Below are 24,668 nucleotides of genomic sequence, written 5' to 3'. Positions count from 1 at the left end.
ATTCTTCTTGTTCAAAAAAATAGGTACTTGAGTACAAATCTAGCCATTAGGCTTTCTCCAGCTTCTCTCTGGCAGCTTCTAGAATGCTAATACACACCAGGGATGTTTGGAAGGATTGAAATTTCAAATTCAGAAAAAGGAGAACATGGCTTACAGGGGGTCTAGTGCCACAATTCACCAACGGGGATGTTCTAACAATGAAAACCTAACTTAAATGTCTCAGAGTTTAAATGTGATTAAATGTACAGAACCTTCTAAAACAAAATGCCAAATGGAAGTAATGCAATAAGTGTTTCATGCATTTCAGCTTCTGTCTGCACAGACCCTGGGACTTTTGAACTTAAGAGTGCTGAGTTCTCGTGTTCATGTCGGGCGCAGAAAAGGTCTACGTGCTAGGACACAACATGGTAATACCCAGAAGGTGGAGGAGAAGTTTTCCACAGTTATTTGTTTAGTAGACAATAAATGTGGTGTTCAGTAGCTGATTCCATGTTGAGTTAAGCTTCTATATGGAACTGCCAACAGTGGAATGAGGCAACATATGAAACCCAGAGATAGCCTGCTGGGTGCACAAATCTATCAGTGCATTTCTTATAATTCATAGCACTGACACTGAAACCTGAGTTCCAATATTGGTAGCCCAAGGGTTGGATTGAGCCTGCAGATGTGCTTTGTTTGGCTGGCTCTGTTTTTGTTCTGTTAATTATGTCAATGTTTGAAAATCTAGGTTCTTCTCAATTTTTGGATTTCTGGATTCTTCTGAAAAATTGGAAGATTTGGCCCTTGTTGACACATGGGAACAATAGGCTGGAGCTGATAGTTTTCAGGTCACAATCTTGCCTCCCTTTGTCTACGCTCTTCTGCAGCGGGTCACTTTCCATTTATCGTCACACTCATCCCTGTTACCTCTCCTGTCAGAGAGAAATATTTCTCTGTATCCATGACTCTATTAAGTAGGAAAACAAAAAGGAGCCTGAAAGGGCAGCTTCATATATATACATCGCCCACTCGGCCACTGGAGGCATCTGAGTTTGCTTTTCCATTCTAAAATAGTGGACCCTGACTTTGTTCTCTCCCAGCACATTCTCCAATAATGTTTCCCAACACACACAGGGATCCTCTGGGGTGTGTGTACTTTGCAAAAGTCCCCCCACCTCCTCATTCACACTGAGTCACACCCTGCTTTGGTTTAGAATCCCTGTACTTAAAACCATGAAAGAAATTCTTATTGAATCTATCATTCATTCCAGTTGATCATGAATATCTAAATTACCATGTAGCTTGGAAATTATTCCTTTGAGACCAACACCTTAAAAAGATCTTTGGCAAGCTAAATTAAGCCCCTTCTCTTAACAGTCCTGGAAAAGAGCTGACACTCTTTTAATGGTCCCTAATGGCAGCATTCCCAACTTGCAATTAGGTTACATTTTAAAAGTTCATTTTATACTGGTTGTTTGCAGCTTATAATTCCTTTCTCTTTAACACCAATATTATAAATGTTGATAATGTCTCCAAGGTTTACGCACACTTTCTTTTTAACCATGCAGAGGGATTGCATCATAGTGGGGTTTTTTTTCCCCAGAAAAATTACTCAACGAAAGCTCTTATTCCTTCAACAAAGTTGATGTATTAAGTATTAGAAAATACCAGGAAATTCCACTTCAAATAACTGTTAACTAGGATTGCTACTAAAGGGAGCTAATATTTTCTCTAGTTGTACCAAACGAGGGCTTTCCTCTTATAAAACCCACGGTAGCACAGTGGGACTTTTAGCACAATTACCAGAAAGCAGAAACCTCTAAACACTGTTCTTACCCTTGAAGAGACAGTATAAAGGAACCCAAAACACCACAGTTTGCATCCAGGAAAACTGCAGGTACTCAATTCAGACTCCAGCCAGTAGGGATGGTGGGAAGGGACTCCCTGTACCATTAAACAAAATAGTGGATGTGAGTTCTGTCCCCTAAGTGCCTCTGCAAGAACTTGTTTCCCAGGAAAATGGCAGCACATGGATAATGAGGATGTGCCCTCACGTCAGCATGAATTTAGCTTCTGTGATAAGAATCGTGACCGCTATGATTACCTCTGGTCAGCAATGGGCCAGGCCAGTTTCAAAAACAAGTGCCCCAAATCATCCTGTCTACTTGATTGTTTTATGGGCAATTCATCCTCCAATGGAAGCTTTATGTACATGCAATCACTTGTTTGAAGACCTGAACAAGTAGAAGCCAGCAGAGATCTGCAAGGCGCTGAAAAAAAAACAAACTGACATAGTTTCTGTCCAAGTAATGGCCAGCCCTCCAAGGCACAGAGCAGTCAGAATCTTGCCCCAAGACTTTTGAGTTGTTCTATGTTGTTCTTATTACACAGAGATCTTGAAAGGCGATTATAAATATCCTTGAGAACTCCCTGTGGGGGGGAAAGATGCTCGGAGCCACAGAATGATCTGCCTAAGGGTGAGCAGTAAGCCAAGGACAGAAGAGAAAACAGGGCCAGTAATACCTGAGTTCTGGGTTTTAGCTACAAACTCAGAAACCATCCTGCTGGGGCAGTGTCTATGGACATTCCTTCTCCAAGTCAGAGATGTGCTGTGGGGAAAGAGAAGAGTGGGCAAGGAGGAATGTACAGCAACATTTTTCTAAAACTTCTTGGTTCTGTTTGTATTCTCCAATCACAGGTACCAGTGACTCTTCAACCATTTCCCATGCAGGCATAAATTGTTATTTCACGTTCATAGAAAATAAGAATCCTATCCTGCAAAGCTTCCGTGCCTTGAAAATCCAAGTGTCAACTGACAAAATATCTGGATGGGGAAAATCTCCCACCCCCTCCCCATTCTCCCACCAGCGTAAAAGGCAACGGGGGTGGGGGACAATGGAGAAGGGAACGAAATCATGCGGGTTCACCAGGAAAAGATACAGTGTTGGTGGCAGCACAGTTGGTGAGTGTGTTGTGGGCATTACCTCTTGATGAGGCTTCCAAGAAGGCTCCCGCTCAAGTCGTGGTGGCTCTGAGAACAAGCATTCTTGCATCAATAGCTAATAGGCTGTCCAACCAGATGTTATCTGGGTGGGATAAGAGGGTGAGAAAACAGACCTGTTGTACGCTGTTGTCAACTACATCGCTGTGGGCAGAGAAGGCTGGTTGTGTAGTGTTTAGCAGTGCGCCTCTTTTGTAGTGAGGCAGACCAGATTACGTGGCGGTTCAAATCCGTTTCCTCTTGTGATTGGTAAAATACGAGAGTTATAATCATTCATGCATTACTAAAGCCTCCTTTCCATCATTTTGAAGGGACTTTTATTTTCTAGAACAGAGCATGCATCCAGCAGAAACCTAAAGCGTTTGTTTTTCTAAGCGATCTTTTGCCATAAGCACACATGAAAAAAACAAAACAAAACAAAACAAAACTGCATAGGGTACCTGTGACAAGACTGGAGATGATTAGTGGTAACACCAGCATCTGTAACATCCTCATCAGAAGTTCCCCGGGAAAGGAGAAGTATTTGACTTCCCGGTAGCTCATTTTGTATGGTCGGAGGGTAAATCCAAGGATTGTACCTGCAGGAGAAAAAAAAACAAAACAAAACAAAGAAGAAAAGGTGAGTCTTTTTCGAAACTGTAACAATCGTAGAAAAATAAGCAAGCTTTTGGCTGATTATCACTCCTGTCTAACGAGACTCGATTTATTTAAGCAGCAAATATTTGTGCCGCTTTGGAGCAAGGGGTGTGCCTATCTTTTCTATCATAGTCTGGAAGGGTCTGGCTGAATTCAGGGCTTCGAGTAGAACTTAGAGAAAAAATGTTCCTGGTCTTAGCAAATGAAAAATTTCTTTGTCTAACTTGCATGAAGGGGAACCAATTTTGACATGGCCCAGGACACAGTCATAAAGATTGGGGCATATCTAGGAAACAAATCACGTATCCACACACAGGGCAATATAGGGAAAAAAAAAAGGCTTATTATAATGAAGTTCTTTTGTAACAACAGATGTTAGAACTGCTGGCATAACCACTTATAAAGGGTAGTGTCATTTTAATTTTTACAATTAAAAAAAAACTCCTCTTGTTCACACTGTTAATCCATTTTCATCATCTCCCTGTCTACACACCACACTTTCTGTCTACATGGTCCCGATATTGCCTTGGCAACTATATTGTACAGACTTGCTAGTTGCTGGCAAAAGAAAGACTACAAAATTAGCAGAGACTTTTTCCAAAAGTTTTCCCTGAAAACTTAGGGGATAATAAGGGAAAGAGAAAGCACTTTTCCCCTTAATTTGATTCTGCTCCTGGAACTTTAAAAAATATTTAAATGATAACTCTATAGGTAAATCAAATTATGCTTGGTACCTTTGGAAATGTTCAGAAATTAACAAATGTACTGAATAATTTACTCCTTCTCCCCTTTCCCTAATAAACTTTCTTTGCCTCCACCCCCAAATTTGCTTATTCCATTATTGTAAATATTTTCAAAAATTTTACTAAACCATGTGAGTTATAGAGAAGTACTGAGTAGTCTAGAGGCTAGAGGTTGGGGGAGGAGAGAGAATACTATGTAGACACAAGTTTTTCCAAAGGAAGAAGCAAGCAGTCCTTTAAGGAAACTGAACCATCCTAACTTCTTATGAAATGAGACACAAAGTTCATTTCAATTGTTACTGCAACTCCAACTTCAATTCTTGGATTCCAACAACATGAAGTAGCCATTCTTTGATTACATACGGTGATATCCCAATTACAAGTTGAATCTACATGACTAGAAAATCCAGCTGACCCTGTTTTCAAGACCTTCAGAAAAATATTTATTGCTTTTTCCCAATGTAACAGTGATATGTTCGGGAGAGAGAAGTTGCTTTGGAAAATGTAGAAAAGAGGAAGTAAAAGCCTGCCTTTATTGGTTCTACCATTTAAATAGCAAATAGCTAATACTGACTGAGCTCTTTCTATTTGTCAGGCATTGTTGTTAGTGCTTTACCTGTATTAGTATCAATATATTTAATCCTCACAAAACTCCCAGGGCATAGGTACTAATTTGTCACCAATTTACTGATGGAGAAATCTAATCATAGTGAAGTTAAAACATGCCCAGTTTCAACAGCTCTTCCATATCAAAGTCAAATAGCGGTCCATTCAAGTGGCAGAGCTGGGATTTAAACCCAGGCAGTTTGGACTCAGATCTCACATTCTTGACTACTTTTCATACTTCCTGTCTCTTCAATAGAGCAAAGACAACTACTGTTAGTGCTTCCCTGAGCTTCTTTCCAGAATGTTCTCTTACAGAGTTAAATACATGGAGATCATGCAGACTATATTTTTCCATATATAGTCACCATAAACATCACTTTTCAGCCTCATGATAGCAGACCCAGTGATTGTATCAAAATTTTCTTACTACTATTTTTGTTGTTGAAGACTTGGTTGTTTCGCAGTTTTTACTTTTATGAAAAATACCATTATGAATATATGAAGGCTGGTTTTTTTTTTTTTTTTTCTGCGGTACCCGGGCCTCTCACTGTTGTGGCCTCCCCCGTTGCGGAGCACAGGCTCCGGACGCGCAGGCTCCGGACGCGCAGGCTCAGCGGCCATGGCCCACGGGCCCAGCCGCTCCGCGGCATATGGGATCCTCCCAGACCGGGGCACGAACCCGTATCCCCTGCATCGGCAGGCGGACTCTCAACCACTTGTGCCACCAGGGAGGCCCTGAAGGCTGGTTTTTACCTAGGAATATTTTGTTTAGTGTAGTTCAGGGAAAGGGAACCAGTGCATTAGAGAATCTGGTTACCAGCTGGGGGGAGGAGAGAAATAGGTGAGGGAGATTAAGAGGTATAAACTTGCAGTTACAGAATAAATGAGTCATGGGTATGAAATGTACAGTGTGGGGAATATAGTCAATAATTATGTAATATCTTTGTAGAATGACAAATGGTAACTAGACTTATCATGAAGATCATTTGGAAATGTATAGAAACATGGAAGCACTATATTGTACACCAGGAGCTAACATAGTGTTGTAGGTCGATTATACTTCAAAAACAAACAAACAAACTCATAGAGATCAGAATTGTGGTTACAAGAGGGGGTGTGTGTGGGGAAAGGAATTGGATAAGGCAGTCAAAAGGTATAAACTTCCAGTTATAAGACAGATAAGTACTAGGGATGTAATGGACAACATGACAAATTAACACTGCTGTACGTTGTATATGAAAGTTGTTGGGAATTCCCTGGTGGTCCAGTGGTTAGGACTCCTTGTTTCCACTGCAGGGGGCATGGGTTCAATCCCTGGTCGATGGACTTTCACTAAACTTTTTGTGATAGTCATTTCATGATGTATGCAAGTCAAATCATTATGCAGTACATCTTTGTGTGTGTGTGTGTGTGTGTTGCTTGGTGGTTTTTTTGGCCGAGCTGCAAGACTTGCGGGATCTTTGTTCCCAGACCAGGGATTGAACCCGGGCCCTCAGCAGTGAAAGCTCAGAGTCCTAACCACTGGGCTGCCAGGGAATTCCCATGCCGTACATCTTAAACTTATACAGTGCTGTATGTCAATTACACCTCAATAAAACTGGAAGAAAAAAAAATAAAGCATATGACTACCTCAATTCATGCTATCAAATTGCTTTCCCAATGGATTGGCCCAGCAGTTTAATACCTCATTACTGAATGAGAAGGCTTTATTTCCCATACCTCTAGGAATGGAATATTATCATAAAAACTTGTTAAAAGAAGCAGAATTTTTGAATGAGTAAATAGTCTGTATATTTGTTTTCTTTTGAATTTACTTAATATCTAATGATGTTGACCATTCCTCCTAATTGTATTTTCACCAGTCATTTACTAAATCCTGATAGTTTAAGAGTTTACGTATGTGTGTGTATATTTGGTATAGATTCTGTTTTTGTTTTTTTTTTGCGGTATGCGGGCCTCTCACTGCTGTGGCCCCTCCCGCTACGGAGCACAGGCTCTGGACACGCAGGCCCAGCGGCCATGGCTCATGGGCCCAGCTGCTCCGCGGCATGTGGGATCTTCCCGGACCAGGGCACGAACCCGCGTCCCCTGCATCGGCAGGCGGACTCTCAACCACTGCGCCACCAGGGAAGCCCAGATTCTTTATATAATAGAGATAATTACCCTTTGCCTATGTTTAAAATAATATTTGCTATAGTTTTTTTCTAATTTGCTTGCCACATACTATTACTTAAAGTATACAGGTGTTCTACAAATAATGTCTACACATCTTTTTTATTAAGTGGCTTCTTCAAGAGTTATAAACTTTAATTTCCCTCACCCTCCCAAGTTTGAGAAATCTTTAATACACTTTTCCTTTTCCGATAGTTTGCTTGGTTTTAAAATCTTAAATCTTTAATCTCCCTGGAACTCTCTTTGGGGTAAGGTATTTAATTTCAATTTTCAGTGTGCATTATTCAATATAACAGTATTAACAGCACATAGGAATTATAAAAAGCTCTGATTATATCTGGTTCTTTACTACTTGTTCATATAAAGGTCAAGTTACTAAAATCTGTGCTTTATCTTATTATAAGTATGCAAGTAATAAAATAAATATTATAAAGTTTACTTCCAATCAAATGTATTTTCACTGGTATTGGTTATGTTTTGCGACTTTTATTTACATGCATTTAAACGTTTGTCGTTCAACAAAAAATATGCACAGTAAGCCCAAGAAACTCATTTTGGTCTTCTGGAATTTGACCATACCAAGCTAGTAGGAATTTTAGATATCCTTCAAATACCAATTTAAGAACAAGCTTGGTTTTACAAGACCCTTTCTAAATATATTTTTAGAAATGTATTTACTCATGTACAACAATATTTTCAAGGGTGGGTAGGATCCTGCCTAGTCCAGAAATACCCATTTAAATTATAATTCAGAAAAAATTGGTAAAATAGCTGCTCTACTAATGATACAGGTTCTAGGGGCAAGAGACAAGCCAGTGTAGATGAAAGAAGGGACTATTCTTTCTAAATACTAGGTGCATTTGATCCCTTTTCCCAGAGTCCAGCCTTTGCCAACATTGACTCTACGCCCCTGTCTACAAGTACACCAGCTCTATGCAGCCTCTTTCTCTCCCTAAGTGCTCCTCGCACCTCCCCTTCCCTTCCCCCATCAAACCCCACATTTACTTCGTGCAACCAATTTTCATCTAGATGTTAGGAGGGAAAGAAAGCCAGCTCAGTGAATGAATTCTGGGCAATACATGAATGACAAAGTCTCTTAACTCTCCAATTTGCCAAAAAGATGTCTAACAGAGCAACAGAAAGACAGTCAAGGAGGCAAAGTCTCAAGAGGTGGTGAAATTTTTCATCTGTCTCCTTCCAGTCAAGCTGGTCTTGCTTGGAAGTGTAGTCCTGGCATCTACCCTAGAATGTCTCTGTTTCTTTACCATCTCCAATACGGAAACCACATTTTCTAAAAGCTCTTCTTTATAGTAGGAACTGCAGAAAGATGACATCATTTATTTATAAGAGATAGTTTTAAGTCAAGTGCTTTGAAGAGAGGAGTTGTTTAGAGTGATAGCACATTGCAAATACACTTTGAATCAGTTTTGTCCCTGACTGTGCTTTGGTCTATTTACTGTCTCTGGGTTTATTAAGTGAGCCATTTCTCCTCTTAGGAAAGATTATGTGGGGAAGGGCTATTTTTATTGAGTTCTTACTATGTGTTAATGGTGGTGTGATCCTCATCACAACTTTATGAGATAGGTATTATCATATCTATTTTAAAGATGAATATGCTGATGCTCAGAAGTTAGTTAACTTGCTCAAGGTTACAGAGCTAGTAAGTGGTTGACCCGGGGGCTTCCAAACAAAAGCCAGTGCTCTTTCTACTAGCTTTCTTGAAGACAGTTCTCAAATGCACCTGGCCTCTGGGTCTTCAGCATCTCTAACCCCCAAAATTGTAGAAGCACTAGAGTACTAACCTTGGATCTGCCAGAGATGTCCCAGAGGCACCTTCGGAACCTTCCACAGGTCCTCTTACTTTTTGAGGCTCCCACAATAGGGTTATTAGTATCAAGTCACTGTTTAAAATGGTTACACCAAGTCCCTTTTCATGGAATGATTTAACTAAATGTATATAGAATTTATTAATTAAAGTAGCCTGCCTTTTCCCTCCAGCACACACATTTTAATCCTTGGAAACCATCAGTAACAAAGGTGGGAAAGACATTAAATGAAAACATGCTTCAGGTTCTCATGCTGAATGACAACAGCTAACCGTCTTCAGCACATGCAAGATGCCAAGTTCTCACAAGCACAGACGCCATGGAGGCCAGGACTAGGACTACCCATATCTCACAGATGGAGAACCAGTCACTGACAAAGTAGGTAAACTGCCAAAACCACAAACCTGTATAGGTCGGAGCCATAGTCAGCGTAGAGAGGGGTCAAGCTCTTCTCAAGGGCAGCTGAGTGGCTGAGGTGGGCTTCATAGCCAGCTCCAGGGCCCAGACCCTCACCCACGATGCTGTACTCATGGCCTTTCAGTAGACATGGTATGAATTTAAAGAGCCTAAGTTAGCACACAACATTTTATCTACATTTTCATTCTCTTTTGAATTAGGTTAACTAAATATAGAGCTTAAGTCGAGGAAAGATTTTGGTGATTTTACTTAATGAAGTCCACATCTAGCTTTTTTTCAGTTCATTTGTTACATGAATAGACAAAAGCCATTTTTTTCTTCAGCTTTCTGCTGGGACAGGCAGCGTTAGAGGTGAAGCCAGTGTGCTGAGGTCAGCCAGCTCTCAGCATCAAGTCAAGGGGAGATGCTCTGCATATGCAAAGATGGCTTTTCTGGGTAAGCAATTCAGGTTTCTGGTTACAGAGCCCAGCAACGAAAAGCGTCTTCCCTGAAAACAAGTTCTCACAGCCTGATACATAGACTTCTGAGAGCTCTCTCCACTCTGCCCTTACGACCAGTTAGAAGGAGAGGGGTGGAGGGAAGCCTGCTTCCCTCCAGGAAAGCAACTCACTGCCTCTGCAGAGCTGAGTTCCATTAGTGGGCACTTATTAAAGCACATTGATTGATATTCCCAGAACTAATAAAAACTTTTATGGTTACCAGATCTTTAGTGCAAAAGAACAGATCCTTTATTATTGATTACTCTGCAAAAATAACCATAAAAACCGGAAGAACTTCCTAACAGGATCTGTTAGATCTGAAGCAAACTTTGCAAAGTTGGCATCTTGGTGACATTATGTAATACATAGACGTCACGAACAATATCAAAATTGCTCATTCTCAGCCAACAATCTCATAGTATTCTTATTTTGGTATTTTAACAAGATTTCTAGAATCTAGGAAATATCTTAACAAAAATGTTTACGGCGATCAAAATTAACTGTCCTTGTTGAATGCTACAAACAAAGATGCATTTTTTAAAAATACTTTTTCTCCCCTAATGTGGAAAGCTCAAGAAAAGAGTCCTTCAGGGGTTCACTGTTTCTCCCTGGGGAGTCTATACAACAAATACTTCTTTGGAAGATTAAATATCACTTCACTTTCTAAACTAAGACACAATGTGCACCCTGGAGCCTCAGAAAGAACACATACCTGGTTCATTTTGAAGGCCAGACATTCACAAGATAAAGCTAAAGAACTGTTTTAAGAATTTGGTTCATATCTAATCTGAAAAAATTATTGAAAATATTAAGAAGCCAGAAAATATTTAAAGTAAAAGAATGAAGCACAATCTGAAGTAAACTTTAGACCAAATCACCCACTTAACTTTTGGTGAATGGCGTTTGAAATAGTAAAGTTTTACTAACATTCCTGCCCTATCTCCAAACTCTGTCATGAACAGATTGGCAGACCAAAGCCTTCTAGAATTATTATTCACAATGCAAAATTCTCCAGGAAAACAGACGATGACCCCCAAAGAGCTCAGATGTCAAAAGAGAATCTAAAAGTGATAGTGGCATTGATCTTGAGAGGAAGATCTCACATTCTGAGGCCAGCTGTAAGAAAAATACCAAAGGCCCACCCAAGGTGAGCTAACTAGCTCTTCTAGCATTTACATTGCAAACCAGTCAAAGCCCATTCAAACTCCTACCGGGAAAAAGCTTGGCCTGTAGATCTTCAGCCAGAAAGGAGACCATGCTGTCTGCTTGAATGCAAGATGGTTCAAAGATATAATAGTATCAAATATTTTTGTTGATAGCGCACCACTGGTTTTATGTGACAAAATACTATTCTTTCCCAGCTAGGGTCTTTTCATTTTTGTAGTAAAAAACAAACACACAAACAAAAAAACTAGCACTACTTTGCCTCAAGTTTACAACACTCTAATGTATGATGTAATAAAATCACAGGAGTGGCATCCATTGCCTTTGCGATATTCTATTGGCTAAAAGCAAGGTCACAGTTTCCACCACGCCAACAAGTGAGCTGCACAGGATGATTAGGGCTTTGTCTGACCTGCACAGTCTCTAGGCCTGGCCCCCAGCTGCTGTTGAACAGTTTCCCAAGCAGAGGAATTGCTTAGTTGCACCGTGAATCCGATTCCCTACTGCACTCCAAACTGATTTCTCTCATGATTTGGGAAACTGGTTCTTGACTGAACTGTGATTTCTCATATGCTTAGTTTTCTAGATTCACAAACCAGGAGTGATAGCTCTCGATTCCTAACTCTCTCACTAGACAGGATTTTTTGAGTATGAAAGACAGCAGGTGTAGATGCTGTAGAAAGATCATAGTCTGGGAGTCAGAGATGAGGGTTCTGGGCCTGATGCTGCCAGTAAATTACACTAGTAGATACTTACTTAAATGACTGAATCTTCATAGCAAACCTACAGGACTTAATATCACCATCTTATAGATGAAGAAACTGAGCCCTAGAAAAAATAAGCCATCTGTCCAGGATTACATGGCCAGTAACTGATGTTGGCAAAATGGGGTTTCAAACTTAGATCTGCCTATTTCCACAGCTAATATCTTCAAGTCACATAATCTCTTTGCCCTCCCTGCCTGCTTCTTAATCTGAATAATGGGAGAAATAGATCAGAAAGGCAGTATCTATGATCTTCTTGAACTTTAATATTCTCTGCTACATATTCTGAGCATTATCTTAGCTGCTTTATATGCATTCACCTTGTTTCTTCTAATGAATTCTAAAGTCCTTGATAATGCATACGAAAGCTTGTAGTAAGTCATAAAATGCTTTATCAATTTGGCCATTACGGTTATTATGGCAGGTACTCAATAATTATTTGAGAGACCAAATAAAAGTTTCTATTTCAGAACTTGGCTAGATTGTGGCCCAATTTGGAGAAGTTAAAAGCCTGTCTCAGGCCAGCCTGATGAAGCTGCTGGATGTAAAGTTCCATTAACTCATTTTTATAAAGAAGCCAAGGGCAAAATGGAGAATTTACCTGCCCAAGAGGTCTGCTGGTCCCTGGCCTTTTGTTTCAGCCCAAACTTCCAGGCATTTCCTGGTGAGAAGCTACTCTGTGTTCGAGTCAACCTTTTAACCCTCCCCAACTCCTCTGTTCCCACATCCTTCAGAGGCCCTGGCTTGGCTCATTCTTTTGTCCTTTGGTATTTCCTGTTGCTGGAGGTGGGAAATACCTGTTCCAGCCTTGTTCCACCAGTGGTGCCCAGATAACCAGCCGTGGGTGACTGATGACCAGGCAGCGTACAGATGCAGACTCAAATCTGCATGGCGTGCAGCACTGAGAGACAACTGAATTGGAAGAACCTTGGAGTTCTGAAAAGCCTGGTGCTTTCTTCTTAAAACTGCACTAACATAGACTATGTGAAATGGTAATATAATTTATAAATAATCCTACGGGTCTTTAAACGTACAATCCACTGTCATTTAAAAAAATCTACTTTAGAAATAGTAACTGAAATCACCAGAATCTGTTGCCTTCCTTTCTGGTTAATATATATAGCTGTGAGTAGAAACTGGAAATGAAATATATTTTAAAATTTCCAAGTTCTCCCTGTGCCTTTGCTTGTCTGTCATATGCTTGCCAGCTCACACAAACTTCAAAGTCCACTCAGCTCTACCTGTGGCAGCAGCCCCATTGGGGCAAATTCTTTTAAATCTCACAATTTGGAAGAATAAATGACTACAACCTCTATGGGATATAAATTAGCTATACAAAATCACAAATGGGTATACCCTTAGTCTCAGCAATTTCACTTTTAAGGATGTATCCCACAGATATACTTTACCAGGGTGAAATAACTTTTATCCCAGATTATTCATTATACCATTTGAAAAATGATATCAAAGGGTTGGAAACAACCTAAGTGTCCCATCAATGGGGAATTGCTTAAATAAAGTATGATTCACCCATACAATGCAGCCTCGAGAGAATGAGGTGGTTCTTTATGTGCTAGTAAGGAATGACATCCAATGGATACTGTAAAGTGAAAAAAGCGAAGTATGAAGTGAGCTATATATACTATGGTACAACTTGTAAAAGGCAAATAAATAAATAAATAAAATAAATAAATATGAACTTATTTTTATGCTGATAAAATACCTCTAAAGTCACAGAAGAAACTGATAACAAAGCAAATTGGACCCTGGGGGATCTGGGTGCGTGTGACACTTTCATTTCATTTCATTTTTGTTCTTTTTGATTTGGGGCAATGTAGATTTATTTATTTCATAAGTAAAATAACAAAATAAATGCACACACAAAAATGGCCCACAATTAAAAACAAAATCTGACTGAATTCTGTTTTACATCTTTTCTGCTAAATGCCTGAATCTTTCTAAAAACTCACTCTGGGTCTGGGTTGGTTGGTCCTCAATCTGCTTTAATTTGCTTTAACAATGAGTTTCCTTAATTTGGGTCATGGAGAGGGGGGACACTAGTGTGCTCAGTTTTATAGTTGAGTGGATCACTTTCTGACCAAAAGGCTTTTTATCTGGAGACAAGGAAGTGAATCTGAAAAAACTTTGAACTCAGTCGTTATAGGCTCATGTGCTGCTTCACCCAATTAGCCAGAGTTACAAGTATACCAGGGCTGAAAACTCACATTGTAAACCACTCAGCAAAGGTATGCTCTTTCCTCATCTGTCATGTTGTGTAGAGCATCCTGATGCTAGAACTTAAAAAGCCCTGGCAAGTTTACTGAGTCGCAGCTTTATGCACAGGACTACTTTATTTGCCTTAAAAAAGCAAATCTAAGACAAAAGTAAATAAATAAGGAAAAAAAAAAAAAAAGAAAACAACTTGGGTCATAGGCAGTCTCTTCAAAGACTCATAATTTCCTTCTTGATGCCTTTACCTTCACATTCATCAACACGCTGAAGATAGCAGCAAGCACATGGATCCCTGGGGTTTTGCCTTCCTTGCTTTAAAAATGGAATTTCCAGTGATGCAATGTGTCTAAAAGAAGAGGCCATCTTTTCAGGGTGAGAAGGGCAGTAATTGTCCATCTCTACTCTCATTAGGGACAAATGAGCTTCATCTTACAAGATTTTGAATAGAAAGTCTCTCACTAATAGCCCACTGTTTTCTCTCTGAGAAGCAACAGCAGTTTGTGACCTGGAATCATTGCTGGAGAACTGGAGAAATCTCTTTGGGGACAAGAAGAATGAATTTGTCCTCTCAGGAGACAGGGACTCGGTCTTGAAATTCAAAACTTAAGTGTACCTTTCAACTCGCTGCTCCTAAATTTACCTTCAACTCTTTGATAAGATACACAGAGGAAAAAAAGGAGTGCCTTTCTCCGACATTGACTTAATTCAGCCAGGGTATATCTTCCTTTATCTAGCCTTGGGGGTTTTATTCTTCTCTTTTTGGTTTCAAAACCACTTGAGTGCGGTTTTTTTTTTTTTTTTTTTTTGGCTGCGTTGGGTCTTCGTTGCTGTGCACCAGCTTTTTTCTCTAGTTGCGGGGAGCGGGGGCTACTCTTTGTTGCGGTGCGCGGGCTTCTCACTGTGGTGGCTTCTCTTGTTGCAGAGCACGGGCTCTAGGCACGCGGGCTTCAGTAGTTGTGGCACATGGGCTCAGTAGTTGTGGCTCACTGTCTCTAGAGCGCAGGCTCAGTAGTTGTGGCTCATGGGCTTAGTTGTTCCACGGCATGTGGGATCTTCCCGGACCAGGGCTCGAACCCGTGTCCCCTGCATTGGCAGGTGGATTCTTAACCACTGTGCCACCAGGGAAGCCCTTGAGTGCATTTTTGATTGGGTCTAGTGATGGGAATATTCTTGGTCTAGGGAATAAGCTCTGGGCCATTTTGATAGCCCTGAAGCTTGACATAAAACTCATACTTTTTATCCTCGGTGAGCACAATGGCTAAATTGTGTGCCCTGAAGTGCTCTGTGTGTTTCCACATCTCACAGCAGTGATACAGCTCACCTAGCTGTCAGATCAAATACTTGGTGAATGATGGCACCCCAGCGTTCCATAAATATCAAGAACTCTTAACACCTGGAATGTATAGCTTGGAAAAGATGGTGCTTAAATTCCAGTTGCCTCTTCCAAAGAGCGTAGGCTCTTCACAACCTTGTTTACTCTATAGCGAAAACAAAGGCCTGCAATTTTCGTCCCCTGACTTATACAGAAGATGGAAGGGCAGGAGTGGCTCTGCAGAGGTGTGCCTCAGTTGTGTCCTCAAACATTGCTTAGGAAACATTGGCCACCACACCCAGAGTCAAGAACTTGACAGTCAAGAATTCAAAGCAAGAGAAGGCAGCTGCTTCATAGATTTGAGAGACTGGCTAGAATGAGTTGGGAGATCATGAGTTCATGAATAAGGTCCTTGCAATGGTACAGCATCATGGGCTGAAAAGAAAACCCTCATGTATCTTATTCCGTATTTTCAGCTTTAGAGGAAGACAAATTAGACTTTAAATGATAGAATTTTGGAGTTGGAGGCAGACATAAGTCCAAATGTATTTTGCTGATGAGGAAATATGAGGTCCAGAGATTTGTCTTAAATCATAAAGGGAGCTGACGGCAGAGCTTTGTCTGTAAGCAGGACCTTTAGACTCTCAGCGCTTTCTCAGCTGTGTGCCAGACATTCACAGATACTAATCAGAAGCGGGGATGAACTGGCCATGGACTTACATTGCTATAGAGGGCAATGGGAAAGCACTCTGTAAACTGTAACACAGCAACAATGGAAGATATTATTACTGCAGGTAATTGTCCTGAACACACATATTTATTGATTACCTACTTGAAAAAGAAACAAATTTGAAATTGCCTGCTCAGTTTTCTCATCATCTGAATTAACAGGAAGAAAATAGAGCAAAATAAAATCCAGAGACAAACTTAGAACAACATTAAGCCCTCTACCCTCTACTTCAAAATAACCTTTACCAACTCTGTTAGAAACCAGCAACATTTTCTCCAAGTTTCCAGAACCCCTCATCTTGCTTGGCTCCACTCTGATGGGGGCGACAATTAATGAACAGTAGACACCAAAATGCTGGAGAAAAGGAGAAACCAGGGAGGTGGTGAACTCTGATGGGTCCTGAGTGGTACGAACAAAAATGCACTGTTGAGTATGTTACAACATTTATTGAAACCATTTTCTCAGCAACTTCCCATTTTCCTGAGACATCACTCCCTCCATTGAGCAGTCTGTGTTGTGATAACAGCTGCCTGGGGATTACTTTCTGCTTGGCTCAAGAGGCCAGGTAGGTAAGGGACAGATAATGACGGTGTCACTTACACTGAGGCTTTCATCTCGGCCTCTCAAAGCCCTTTACAACTATTAAGTCTCTTCCTACGACTCTCTTGGCTCCCTCCTCTAGCCAAGGAAATAGAAGACACTTCCAGACCTAAAGCAGGTGACCATCTTCTCCCCTTCCCACGCCCGGTCCTCCCTCATCCTTGGCTCTCAGTCCTCTGGCCGAGCAGCGTCATCAAACCCGCGTGTATTTTCACTTGACGCCCTAGCACAGATGGAAGTCAAAGACGAAGGGTTGACAGTTTCTTTGGATACTTTGCCTGCTAAGCATTTAAGGAAATTATTTAAGATTACATGGTCGTAAGTGGCAGAACTGGGATAGAATCTTGGCAGAGAGGTGTTATAATTATTCCATTTTACACATGAAGAAACAGAGGATCAGTTCCAGAAATGGGACATAAACCCAAGCTTCTGACTCCGGAATCCGTGGCTCTGACCTACTCCCCTATTCAGCCCTGGACTCTATCCCCAGGACAGGAGGCAGGTCTCTGGAATGATTTTGGAGAAGGTGGGGGGGAGGGCTGGGATCCAATGCAAGTCAGCTATTTGCTATTGCTGTCCCCAACAATTTTTCTCTAGTTCTGCTCCCTGGGGAAGACAATGAAGCAGAGAAAAAGAAAAAAAAATCAGACTCTAGTCCTTACACCCTACCCCTATGTCACTTCTCCAGAGCAGGGCATTATGAATCCACTGATTCCTAGCTTACCCTCCAGCCCAGCCCTCTGCCCAGGGAGTCTCTGTGAGTGACAGTGACTAGCTGGGCTCTGGTAACACCAGGGGAGGGCCTGCCTCAGGAGTCATCCTCCCCCGAGCTTCTGGAAGCTCCTTCTCTTCTTCTCTTTTCCAGGAAGTGTTGAAGAAACTGGAAATCTGAACCCAGAAATCTGTTCACCATTCTTTGGATTCTTGTTGTTCAACCTGGGTGGAGATGCCCTTCTCTTAGTAAGCTGAAAGGTGCCAGCATGGGGGCCACTAACTCAAGCAGTTGGCTAGTTTGGTCCAGGCAGCAGCCGATAGTTCACCGCATTAATGAACCTGTTTGGCTGAACTAACTGACTCGGCTGGATATTGTATTACATGTCCAAGGCTCAGAATACCATTACAGCATTTCTGGGAGATTATTGCTTCTAGTTATAAAGAAGGGCCCTAGAGTTAATACTGCTCTCAGAATAGACTCACTTACAGAGTAGCTTATGCAGTAGGATAACCGGATGCATTGATGGTTATTCGTTTACCTTCAAAGACAGAGCCTGTCTTCGTTCGGTCTGGAGATGGTAAGGCTACCTTCCAAATCTTTATTTATGGTGAGTCTCTTGCACTGTATCTCCACTGCAGTGGCAGCCCCGCATCTCAAACTCAACATGTCCGAAACTGACATTATTATTTCCCCCGTCTTCTTCCTGTGTTCCACCATGACTGATGGTACCAACGCCACTCGGTCACCCAATCCAGAAATCAGGCCATCGACCTGCAATTCACCTTCTCTGTCAACTCACATGCAACCAGCCACCAGGAATCAGGAGTGACCCTTGCTCTGAATTCTCAATTCAATCTCTCCTTTCCACCCCTCCTGTTGATGTGTCAGTGCACATCCTTAGCTAATTGGTATAATAAAACAAGAATGAACATTTCCTGAGAGGAGGGATCAAGCATCCAGAACACTGTGGTGGGTAAAAGTATGAACTTGGAGCCAAAATGGTGGATTTGAATCCCGGTCAAAATGCATCAACTGTGGGATAAGTATCTGAGCTTCGGTTTCCTCATTTATAAAATGAGAATAAAAATACCTCCCTCCCTGGCTTGTTGTGAGGATTAAATAAAGCTAACATACTAACAACACTTACAACACTGCTTGGCACCACATAAGTGTCCACAATATATATTATACATGTAATGATAGATGAGGAAACTGAGACTTCAGAACAGGTAAACACCTTCTTTAGGATCACACGGTGATTAAGTACGGCCGGCATATGAATCCAGATCTATCCTTCACCAAAAGCCACACTTTAAAAATGTTACCACATGGCACATCTATGGTTCCACATGTGGTTGTTAATAAGAAAGTAGAACGTCTAAAGTACCAACACAGAAAGACACCATATATGATATAGAACTGTATATACAATATGATCTCATTTCAAAAAATGTTACGCATTTCTCTATTACTACCTCTGAACCCCATATATTCCTTTGTCATCTCATTTTTTATCCATCTTTCCTACTAAACGACCTGAGGGCAGAGATGCCACGTTGTATAACATAGAGCCAGATACACAACATCCAATATTTGTTAAATTGCTGAATAGCATTGAATCTTTTTAAAAAAAGTATTTATTTATCAGATAATAGATGAGTGACATTCTGTGACTTGAACATGACAAAGGATTTTTCTTTCTTTCAGGGAGATGTCTCAGGTCCCACTGACACAACTGACCACAGTATGAAGTAGAATGCGCTTCCCGGAGGAAGAAAGACAGTGACCACTCTTCTCAGTGTGTTTTTTGTCAGACAGCTGTCTGCTATAGCCCTGGAAGACACTTCATCTAATGCTTTAATGATGAACTATCTTAAAAGGACTTAGCACTTGCCACTGCCTTCTTTCAAGTTGCTAGCCTGCTCCCGTTACATGGGCTTTGCAGCCTGGCACTTTCAGACTTTGACATGGCTTAGAAATGACATTAGAAATGGCATTGCATAGAAATGACATCAGATTGCACATGTGCTTCTATGCCTGTGTTTGTAGAGGAATTGGTAGTGAAATATCTACAATTCCCTACTTTTTTTGAATATATGGATTCAACATGTCTCTACACCTCCTCTGTATTTCTAGCTTCTATTTCCACACACTAAATGCACATTTATTTTATTTCAAAAAGATGAAAGAAAACAGACTGAACAAAAAATTCACCCCACTATGTAGATTTTCCCAGTCTTTTTTAGTAAAAGTGATCAAAACCTAAGAATTTGAAAACTAAGTAATTGGGACTTCCTTGGCGGTCCAGTGGTTAAGACTTCACCTTTCAGTGCAGGGGACATGGGTTTGATCCCTGGTCGGGGAACTAAGATCCCACATGCCACAGGGCAACTAAGCCTGCGTGCTCTAGAGCCCACACGCCACAACTAAAAAGAAGCCCATGCACCACAGCGAAGATCATGCATGCCACAACTAAGACCCGATGCAGCCTAAATAAATAAATAAATTTTAAAATAAATAAATATAAATAAAATTTAAAAAAGAAAACCAAGTAATAGCTATAGTTCTTTCTTGTCATTTCACCTTTGGAGAAAATAACAATTTTCTTCTTCCTTCCTAGCATCTTTCCAGTTTTTCCTTGTGCTGCAGCAAATAAATTTGAGAGTTGATGTCGTAGACATGTCCTTTTCCTACTCTTTCTTTTAGGGTTGATGTAGACATGGTACCCAGTGGCAAGCTAAGTGAGGCTTTGTTTTCACTGGGCCCTCAGTGGAAGAGGCACCAAGAGATAGCTGAAGGCTTCTTCCTTCTCTCCTAGATCTGTTTGCTACTAAGTTGTGATTCCAAGTCTTGGTGTAGACTCAGTGGTCTGACTGTCAATGAGACCTCTTTATTTGTTTCTTTGTTAGTGCCTTCCTCTTGTTACTTCTACCTCCTCAGTTTCCATTAGTAAAGCCAACCCTGAGGGCATCCTGCCAAGTTATCTACCCCAGCTCAGCCAACTCATCACAGTTCTCACAAATCTTAGGGAAAGTCCTCTTTGGGCTAGGAAATGATCCCAGAACTCATAGAGAAAATGGACTCTTAAATCCTGCCACTATCTTCCTTCTGTCAGAGATGTTATTTCTTTGTTATCACTTAAGAACTTCCTTCTCCATTGATCTGCTTTCCATGTTCAGGTTTTATCACTTTCCATTTCTGTGTTCTTTATGTGAAACATTTCTGTCCCAGAAATGGAACTCTTGTGTTTAGAACACCATTTTGAATCAATGTTTCTGCATCTTTTCCAAACATACTTCAGTATCACTGAGCTCTATTATTATACGTATAGGGTTGCAAAATAAATGGGTATTTGTTAAATGAATGAGAGGAATGCAGCTTAATCATTTGTAGGAGAATTATACGTTTTCTGCTGAGTTTAACAGAGTAAATCATACAGCAAAATGACAAAGCTATGTGAATGCATGTAGCATTGCTTGGTAACTGGCCTCTACCAAGACATAGCAGCATTTTTCTTCCTGGCAACTCTCACAAGATGTCAGCTAGTCAGGAGAGCACTGAGGCGGGATGGCGGAGTGGTTAAGAGAATGGCCTCTGGCACTAGACAGCCTGAGTTTGACTTTCACCTCTAGCATTTACTAGCTGCGTGACTTTGGGCAAGTTGCTTGATCTTTCCGTGCTCAGTCTCCTTAACTATGAAATGAGGATCAGAATAATCATACCTACCCACTGCCTTCATAAGCTTGTTTAAGGATTAAGTGAGCTAATATAAGCAAAACACCTAGAAAGTAGCTGGAATAGTGCTGTATAATTGCTCACAATTATTATTACACAGCTATTACTTGGCTTGACAACGACTGTAATTCAAAGAAAAAAACTGAGATGAGAATACTGTATTTTACATCAACTTCCAAGACAATGATACAGCACTGAAATACTTCTTCCGGGAAGATATTCAAACCTGGAGACCTAAAGAAAGCCATTACTTCTCTGAGTCAATCAGGAAACTTTCTTTTTGAACATCTCTGGAATTAATTGAACAGTCATTAATCACCAACAATTACTAAAAGGAGCCAAAGATGTTGAAATGGAATATATCTAAAGTCTTGTGACAAACTGCTCTTCTGCTATATTCCTATTTGTCTGCAACCTAAGAATCCTATTTTTGGAGATAAAGTTATAATTATATTTACATGCTACAGAATTTTCTTAGTTTTTATTGTCATTAACTCTTATATTTGATGGTGATCTTGGCAAACTCCAAGGTAGAGATTAAAGCCTTTTTTTGGTGGCAGATTAGTAGAAATTTAAGTTATAGCATTTTTTACAACATGACATTGGCTTATCTGTTTACCAGCCTAAGGATTTCCATATTGGTTCAAAAATTCCGAGTAAGTAGATTTTTCAGCTATATTTTATTTTATTTTATTTTTTTTGCGGTATGCAGGCCTCTCACTGTTGTGGCCTCTCCCGTTGCGGAGCACAGGCTCCGGATGCGCAGGCCCAGCGGCCATGGCTCACGGGCCCAGCCGCTCCGCGGCATATGGGATCCTCCCAGACCGGGGCACGAACCCGTATCCCCTGCATCGGCAGGCGGACTCTTAACCACTGCGCCACCAGGGAGGCCCTCAGCTATATTTTAAAGGAAGATTAACGCTACCTACAAGTAGCAGATATAATTGCTAATTATAATGAACTATAATTTCAGATACCAATAAATCAAACAAAACAATAATGTTTTATTTGTACAGATTGCTGTCAACAATGCTAAATTAGTAAGAGACTGAAATGTTTCAAAAAAGGTTTAGCTATTTATGGCAGACCCTTAGAGGCAATGAATGCGGGATCTGTATTTACATTTCCCCTAATTTACTTTTCCCAGTTACTGGACAAGAGAGTGTACAAACAGAAAAGATTCGGCCTCTATGTCTGTGTTGATATTCAGCTGCAAGTCAGCACCAGTTAGAATATAATTACTATTAGGGACCTGTGTCTCATTCTGAGCATACCAATAGTGTACATTAGTTTTAAGTGAAAGTGACATTGCATAATGATCACATTTTGGCCAAATCTAGAGTACTTGCTTGTTCCTATTGTTACTTAACTGCTCAGGTCTTAAGATTAAATTATCCTCTTTTATCCTTACATGAGATGGAGAAACATTTGATTTATTTCCCTTCTCCACACAATCAATTGATTTGCATAATGCCTAATGAGATTCTTTCAGATTTCCACATGTTTTCCCACATGTTGTTCCAAATGTGCCAACAGACTGTCATTTAAAGGAAAAAAAGAATCTTCAAATTCAGAGGAAAGCCTGGGCTATCCTTTTGAATACCTACAATCAGTTCATCTGATAATATTCCCAGGCAGTCAGATGCCCCCAAGAAACAAGATCTAGCTGTTTTGGTTTTTTTTTACTTGTTATCAAATGACTTACCCACAATGACTGCAGTGACAGTAAGCAGCACAAAAGCATTGCGAAACAGGTAACTTTTAACATCTTCCTTTGTGATGTTCTGCACTTTCTTCTTGGCCAAGAGTGTGCGTTTACGGACCCCTTGCTGGAGTCTCTCCATCCTGCCTCCCATCCTGGCCTCTTCTCCATTGCTTTTAGTCATGTTTTACTTCTGCAGAGTGTCTCTTCTTTGAACTTCAATGTCACGGAATCAGCCCCAGAAAGCCAGTCCTCTTTGGTGTTCAAGAACACAGCTAGACGAGAGAGAAAGAGACAAGAATCACAGCCTCCAGGGGTGAGAAATCAGGGCTGCCCGACACCAGGGGAAGCTGTTGGCAAACTGCATAATCTCAGTAGGAATCAAGGGCTGGAGAGTGGCAATGCCAGATCTCAAGGCTAGAATGTGCATATTTTACTGGACCACGTGTGAGACATGTGCATAAATCCAGAATATATGAGCAGGTACTTGTGTTACATTTTTAAATATTTGTCCTTCCCTCTCCAGTGAAGCTATAAAAGGGCTCATCAGAGCTGGGTGTGACTGAGCACCCTTACCCCCACCCGATCCCCCAGAACCTAGCCACGTACTTTGCACAATGTTTGCCCTCAATAAATGTCCAATTGAATTAAACGCACAGGAAACGCTCAGTAATTATACTTAATGGCTCATGTTGTATACATGGCAAAGGCATAACCAGGTCAATGAAATGAATTAAGATACTGAGATTTCACAGTCAGAGGTTGCTGTTATATATAATAAAGTAACTATTTTCTGCATTAAGAAAAAAACCACGATAATATCAACTAGTAAATATGCTTATGAAAAGAACACAAGTACCCACAGGCTCTGGGAAATACATTTGACCCTTTCACGTGGTAACTTTTTTTTTTTCATAAAATAAGCTAAGTGCACTGGGCACATTTATAAATTATCTGAAATCATAATTCATCTTCACTTTGGTCCCAAGTAGAAGTACAAAGTAGCATTTGTCTTTGTGGCAAACATGCTGGCGTCTTCTGAGGAAACTATCACCCACTTCTCAGTATTTTAAAATTTAGGATTTCTAGAATAGATGAGGAGATTAATTCAATTTTCATTCCAAACGTTACAGCGTGTGATTTCTAGTTTCTTTAAAGTGCTCCTAGGTTATTCAAATATATCTAAGTAAATCTCTCCTTGGTGGAAATCAGCTGTTTTGAAAGATCAAGGGACTCCTCCTGCTGTTTTACAAGATTTCTAATCTGTAACCTTTCCCATGATAAATCCAAGTAAAAAATCAAGTCGTGCCTGTGGACGTGTGTATCTGGCAACGCGAAAAGCCAGTGTGTGCGTCCGTGGAGGAGTAATTAGAAAGCAAGAGACTCCTCGGAAGCTTTTGGTAAATCCAAGTGCGGAAAAAAAGACTAGTCTTAACAGTTTTGACTTTTAAATAAAATTGCAGGCTGGGGTCCGTGATAATAAGACGTACAACTCGTTCAAGACTTCACAGCAGATTAAAGTTTAGGGAGAAGTAAAGAAGAGGAGACGCGAGAGACCAAATTTTTTTCTCTCCTACTAATCTCTGATTCCCTTTACCAGTCACTTTAAAACAGACCAGCTCAGCCTTGATTCTTTTCTAGAGCTCGAACCACAGTCTGCCCCCAATCCACCCTGAACGACTCAACTCCAGATTGAGAGAGGACACGGCGTAAATAGACACCACACGCTCAATGCATTAAATTACTAACATGGACTTTATCTACCAAAATGGCTAGCTTTTACTGTCGCTACTCCTCGCTCGGGAAACAAAATACACTGGCAGAGAAATGGAACGAGAAATGTAGCCCAGCAGGA

At 40.7% G+C, this 24,668-nt stretch overlaps 1 protein-coding gene across 4 annotated transcripts in view; it reads right to left on the bottom strand.

Moving 5' to 3' along the window:
• SLC1A3 (solute carrier family 1 member 3) overlaps positions 1-22,997 on the bottom strand; it is a 71,892-nt gene extending 48,895 nt beyond the window's left edge. For 3 of the 4 annotated variants that reach the window (XM_060091642.1, XM_060091643.1, XM_060091645.1), the window contains exons 1-2: positions 22,817-22,997; positions 3,421-3,558 (exon numbers count right to left, since the gene is read on the bottom strand). In XM_060091642.1, the coding sequence (XP_059947625.1) occupies positions 3,421-3,558; positions 22,817-22,997 (319 nt within the window). The remainder of the gene's footprint in view (positions 1-3,420; positions 3,559-22,816) is intronic. The other variant, XM_060091644.1, reaches the window with a different exon arrangement.
• Between the last annotated feature and the right edge of the window lie 1,671 nt (positions 22,998-24,668).

The sequence above is a fragment of the Mesoplodon densirostris genome, chromosome 3 (assembly GCF_025265405.1).
Source record: "Mesoplodon densirostris isolate mMesDen1 chromosome 3, mMesDen1 primary haplotype, whole genome shotgun sequence".
Classification (NCBI taxonomy): Eukaryota; Metazoa; Chordata; class Mammalia; order Artiodactyla; family Ziphiidae; genus Mesoplodon; species Mesoplodon densirostris.
Note: the sequence above shows the minus strand (reverse complement) of the source record. Positions and strands in the feature narration are given on the sequence as shown.